A 6078-nucleotide genomic window follows, 5' to 3' on the forward strand; every position below is an offset into this window, starting at 1 on the left:
TACTTTTCAATACAGCATAGTTTAGAGCTTTCTGTTTTCTTCTTTGTTTCCTTCTAATCGCGTTAAATAGAACCTTGAATTTTCGTTTCATCGTTACGGCGATTTGCTCCGTTATTTAAGTACTTCGACAACCACTCAATTGGCGCATGATTGATTGCCTTTAGGCCGCAGTATGATGCTCAGTGCATTTAGCATTTAGTTGCTCTGGAAAAATAAACTCGTCGTCAGTTCACTTTATTGATATTGTTCTCCTTTGTTCCCCCTTGTATTTTAGCATAACATTTCATGAACTTTTGTCTAGATTTAATATAAGCCGCTTTTGTCAAACATCAAGAGGATTGCGAAGCTGGGATTGTATTCAAATCTTTTCAAAACGCACGCGATGCGATGTTTGAAGTGAACATAACGTTTGGTAGAAATTTGTAGTTGATGTTTTTTTACAACTTAAAAAAATGATGTGGTTTAAATTTGCTAACAATTAACACAAAGCTCTCACTTGTCGAAGAACTATTTCATATCAGCTATTTTTAAGCATTTTCGAAAAACATTGAAAAGTAGCTCATGGTGCCAAGCTTAGTCATTGTTTTTATCTGATTCTTATTTCTGTTTTAAACGTAACATTCCATGTGCAGTTTGTTTGGTATACGTTAAAGCTTGAGTATTGTGTTGAATAATCTTGTCTAGGGCTGCAATTGGCTCATTTTGGAACCTACAGCTTCGTAACATCCATGATATGAGAAGATTCATTAGTATTAATTGGTCAAAAAACTGGTGCTAGGTCACACAAGAATAGAAAATCTACGCGTGCGCGGAAGATATCGTAGTTGTGCGCTAGCGAGAATATTTAAACGTGGTAAGGACTAATTTTCTACTTGGATTATACGGAAACCATTTTATTTTTCCAAAGGAAATTCAGAAACACTGCTCTAGTTTGTCTCGCTACGAGATGGCATGTGGCGCAGTTTGAATGTCCATAACTCGATATAACCTTCCAGTTGATCAGCTCTGGATTCTAAAGATCAAGGAAAAATCATAAGGATCATAAATGGGGCATTCGTGCCACAATTTTCGCCTTATAATGGAGCTATCCGGAAGCAGGGGAATCGGGGCCAGCATCCAGAAGAAAAAAGTCAACATCAAAACTACACGGGAGCAGTTTGGGTTTTGATGCATGCCCGGCACACACTCACACTGAATGATCACATCTTTCTATAGAGTATAAACTGTTCTCTCCATGAAAAGCATCGGAAACATCAAATTTTCGATAAATTCTACACGATAGCACGTCATTTCGGCACGTCCGTAAATATGCTCTAACATGTGTATACTTTTGTATATGTATATAATGTTGTATATATGCTTCATATCTGTATATATGTAAAGAGATTCGGTGCCTTAAGCAGTAAGGTTAAATTTCTTCAAACAGTGCATTTGACCGTCGGAGTTGGAGTTCAATAGTAGATAAGTTGTCTGCATTGTAACAGTCCAAACTCTTACGGCAATATCCTTTTGCGTTGCTTCTGTAAAGATTGTATATACCGATGTGCATATACGATGTGTTTATAAGTGGCGTGTTCACAAGATAGTGCTTTTCATGCTTTTATTTTCATATACCAGTCTTTCCTGCGATCGCTTTGCGCAGAGTAGTGTAATGCACGCTTCTTATCTATAGGGCATAGATGTTGGGTTTGGGTTTGCTTGATGGATTTAGTTTACGTTTTGCAAAGTGTAGCTCACGCCTTTTGTCGCACGCCTCAACTGTTACATGTTATCATTTGAAGTAGTTAGGTCTGATTAGTTCATTTCGAGACTTCTAAAGATCGCCATGCGGAATCAGTTGTGCATTAACTCGTCTCCCTGGATCCAGCTACCATGGTTTTTCCTGGTATGCTGGTCTTTGTCTACTAGTTTTACTCTAATGTGGTCAACATTTTCTAACTCGGTGGGAAAACGTTCAACGTAGGCGACAATGCCACAAAAGTCTGCAGGCGCACGGGCGCAAGCACAGAACCCAATCATTTAGCACAATAATGCAATACATATTTAATAATTTCCATCATTTTTTATACTGATACCAATGCACGGAGATACGGGCCTATTTCTGTTTCCTGTAGTTAGAGAGTGTATTGAGGTGATGGTGGGTGAGTGTTGATAAATTCTCTTTTTTTCTGACAACATTTTGGTTAATAAAAATCGCTCGTACACAAAACATAACCGCTAACCACTGCTTGCACTGAGCGTTTCTCCAATTGTTGGATTTTGCGCTGCTTATTTACAGCACGTGCAAATTTTCACAGCTTTTCGATTTGGTGATGTCTGTGAGACAGATCTTGTGGAGGATTTCCTTGGCGATATGCAGCGACATTTGGGTGCGCGAGTTTCGCAAATTGGTGGCGCTGGCACGCTTCTCTCTTTGCTCTTTGAGGCGAATCTGCGAAAGATGTAAATGTTTCAGGAAGCATTAAGAAATAATAATCATTTTCGTGACTACGCTGTTTAATGACAGCACATTGCGCTAATATACCTGTTTGAGTACGCCAACCAAAAGTTCGTCGACATTGTGTTGAATTCCGCTCGACGTTTCGATGAATTTTGCCTCCCGTGACGTCGCAAGTTGCTTTCCTTCTGTCAGGTTTCACCCGTCGATTTAAGGACGATGATGAATCCCGTATCATTTCGTTCAGCGCGTGTGTGTTTGCCAGTTGCAAGTGCGTGTATCCAGAAAGAAGTTCGATAAGTTGTATTTCATGAATTTGGGTTGCAGAGCATGCCAACTTTTTCCAAGTTCTTACCTGCCGTCGTTATGACTCGAGCTCTAGCCAGGTCGGATTTGTTGGCCGCGATGATGACCGCCTTTTCCTTGGTGTAGTGTTCGGACCAGAGATAGTTGAGGATCTCCTCCGCAACCCGGAACGAGTTTCGGTCGACGATGGAGTAGACGACCACGCAAGCGTGCGGTTCGTATGTAGACAGAGAGTTTTCCACCTGTGGAATGCGGAAACCGTATTATATGTTTGTTTTCTGATTCTGTACGATTGCAAGCTACGAAATGCGTCCGTAATGATGTCGCCAAATGCAACAAATCGTACAAATCGATCTGCGGGCAAAGGAAATCTGTCACGTGCTCCAAACCACGAACGGTATAGTATAAGCCTTTCCTTTTATAATGGCGTTTGTAACACGGATTGAAGAGCATGAATTTTCTGAATGTGAATTTATCTCATTAGGACTTTATGGCCAAAGTTATTCTTTAGTATAAACGGATGTTTCTAGAATTCCAATGATTTTACCGATTGAGTTACGCAATTGCGTTATCTAGTCATTTTACTTACACTCATCTCCACGTTCGGATGGTCGATGAATATCATCTCCGACTCTTCGCCGTCCAGCAGCACGCTAACGGTCTTCTCGCCAAACTCATCATCTTTCCGATCGTTTGTTCGGACCGTTTTGTACCCGAAATTCGAGGCGCGTCGCCGTTCCAAAGGGGAAAGGGAAGAGAATAGTAGAGAGGAAAAAGAAAAGCGAAAGAACGAATCGATTCAAAGCTCATCTCACTCCTCTGATTCTGATAATTATGTTTTACAACCCCAGGTCCGATCTCCTTCGGTTGCTCTGGCGAGGAGTTAGCATGATGCGATATTTTTTTTTGTTTGCTGCTTGTGCTCCTCTTGGGTATCAAATTTAATCACATAGCCTCCCCACCACCACCACCACCACCATCATCATCATCATCATCGTCGGAAAAACGGTTAGTTCTGCGTGGCCGTTACGTCTCCAATTACGTTCTGGGAAATTCTACTCTTTAATTTACTCTCGTCCAACCTATATTCCTTGTTTCCGTATTCCCAGGCAGGTTTACTTAATTTGTCAAAATAAATCGATGATTTGTTTTAGTGAAGATTATGTTTTTTCCGGTAATATGTTCTTGTTTTTTTGTTTTAAATTTGTATTTGTATTACATTAAATTGTATCATTCTTATTCAGCGCACAAAAAGTCCAGTTTCGATGCAATAATAGGTAACAATTGCATCATTCGCATAATGGTATGAAACATCCATGGCAACTAGTAGTATACATTGTATGTGCTGCGTTGGAAACATAGAGATATTCTACCTTTTCTCCATAGAGCCACAAAACCCTACTGCACGGGTTGGGCCATTTTTCAATTAAGAGTAAAGGTTCGCTTTATAGTCGAGCTTTTCCCAACCCACCGGATCCCGTTCTACAGGTTTGCGTCCATTTTCACTACTTACCAAGACTTGCATCGTACGTGTGCATATACTCGGAGGTCATAAATTGCGAAACCAGGGCCGTTTTACCGACGCCAGAGTCGCCCAACATCACCACGCGGTACCTGAGCAGGAAGAAAGAAATTTTAAGCTGTCCGACCGAGATTTGTTTCCTTTTTTTTTGTGGGCAGAGCCCCCGTTTAATTACCTCGTGGCAATCGGTTCGCTTTCGTCGTCGTCGTCGCCGTGCGAGGAAGGCAATGAGTCCACGGTGGCGTAACCTCCGCCGCAGCACGATCCTTCGAAGGGTGACCTTTCGCTAGCCCTGGATCAAGAATAACCATTGACAACTTGTCGTTCTGCCGGCTGCTTCAGTCTACTCACCGACTAGCCGTCGAGTTGACACTCGTGTTACTCTTGGACCTCCGCGAGATGATTGAATCGCCGCAGTTGACCACAGTTCCTTTGCTGATAGAAAAGTGCCGCAATCGGTAGAGATCGTCGCTCTGGCGTGGATTGTACGGGCGCTCCGGAAGCGAGCAGACACGTGGTCTCGCGTGGTCAGGCACGGGAAGCTCGAGAAAGTTGGAGGTCCTCCTCTGGCGACCCCGAGCCGACGCTTGAAAGGCCAGCGGGCCAATGTCTTCGTTGGAAAAGACAGACGTGTTCGAGGCGGCACTTTTGATCGAGTCGCGCGAACCCTTCCGGCTCGCTAGCAACGCCAGTCCGCCCTTGTGACTGCTCCGGCGACGTCCCTGACGTCCTCCCATGGAGCACCCACCCATCATGGCCGGTTCGCTGGTAAGGTCGCTGGTCGATTTGCGGCATGCCAGCGACACGACACTGTCCGAGCAGGTGCGATCCAGAGTCGAGTGGGAGTTTCGGAGAACCTGCAATAATGGCATGAGAGGAAAACGGGATGCTGGAGGTGATGCTCTAAGTTCTTACCTGATATCCCGGATTAGAAGTTATGTTGATGGTTTCACTGTTGAGTTGCCGGCGGGAGTGCCGGGGAGAATGCGACGGAGACTTGACTCTGGCGGTGGTGGAACTGTGTCTCGGAGAGCTGCTGCTCCCCATCGATCCATCGAGTATGGACTCGCTGCAGAAAGCATATAGGATATGAGATCGTTAATACTGTGAAACAGCGGACACCGGCAAAGCCTTCATACTTTTCCAACGAGTTGTCCGGAGTTTTGCTCGGATACATGCGCTTCTTCTTGCGGTCGATGTCGTGCGTGTCGATGGATATGCTGTTGGAGAAGTCTTCCTTCGAGACGGAAGGATAGCAGAACTCGAACCGTTTGCCTGCAACGAGACAGAGCCAATCAGGACAGGGACACACACACACGCGCTAGTACAGCGAGAATGGCCCTACGTTCGAATCTCGGACTGATGGCTCCGTAGTCAATCTCCACCGTAGACGGCGTGGTGACAGATGTCTGCGTTGGGCAGTACTCGAACACGTCCCCAACGCTCGAGTCATCTTCGGTAGTTTTGATGATTTTCGGACTGGCTGGCAGCGAGGCGCGTTTGGTCGTGCTTGGCCACGAGTCGGCGTGCGTCTTCTTCAGGTCACGTGGATTTCGAAGGCCGTGACCATTGGGGGTGGGTTTCCGCGGTTTGCCATCTTCCATCATTGTATTGCGGCTGCGGACACGCGTCACGGGACAGCTTTCAAGCTCGTGCTAACTGGATGGCGTTTTGTCGGTGGCGTACTTTCGAGGTTACATTTTTGGAACTTTCGCTGGTTGCGGGAATGGAGGTCACTGTTTGAAGTGTATTTCTTTTTGTCACTTCTCTCGAGCCAATCACTACCAGATCATCCCGTCGGGTATAGTCGACA

General features: G+C 44.7%; 1 protein-coding gene across 1 annotated transcript; it reads right to left on the bottom strand.

Moving 5' to 3' along the window:
- Positions 1–2113: 2113 nt before the first annotated feature.
- On the bottom strand, positions 2114–5869 carry LOC131262574 (uncharacterized). The gene is made up of 10 exons (XM_058264616.1): positions 5611–5869; positions 5405–5540; positions 5181–5334; positions 4617–5122; positions 4441–4557; positions 4259–4357; positions 3333–3435; positions 2793–2985; positions 2525–2625; positions 2114–2431 (listed from the first exon to the last, which is right to left on the bottom strand). Exons 1-10 carry the CDS (start codon positions 5867–5869, stop codon positions 2273–2275), a joined length of 1827 nt encoding a protein of 608 aa, XP_058120599.1. The 3' UTR covers positions 2114–2272.
- Positions 5870–6078: the final 209 nt, after the last annotated feature.

The sequence above is a fragment of the Anopheles coustani genome, chromosome 2 (genome assembly GCF_943734705.1).
Source record: "Anopheles coustani chromosome 2, idAnoCousDA_361_x.2, whole genome shotgun sequence".
In the NCBI taxonomy this organism is placed as follows: Eukaryota; Metazoa; Arthropoda; class Insecta; order Diptera; family Culicidae; genus Anopheles; species Anopheles coustani.

Coding starts and splice junctions, on each gene's coding strand:
- LOC131262574 (XM_058264616.1), bottom strand. CDS start 5,869: ATGGAAGATGGCAAACCGCGGAAACCCACCCCCAATGGTCACGGCCTT. Junction 4,358..4,440: donor AGCGAACCGATTGCCACGAG/GTAATTAAACGG, acceptor CTTCCTGCTCAG/GTACCGCGTGGTGATGTTGG. Junction 2,626..2,792: donor TCGAGTCATAACGACGGCAG/GTAAGAACTTGG, acceptor GAAACCTGACAG/AAGGAAAGCAACTTGCGACG.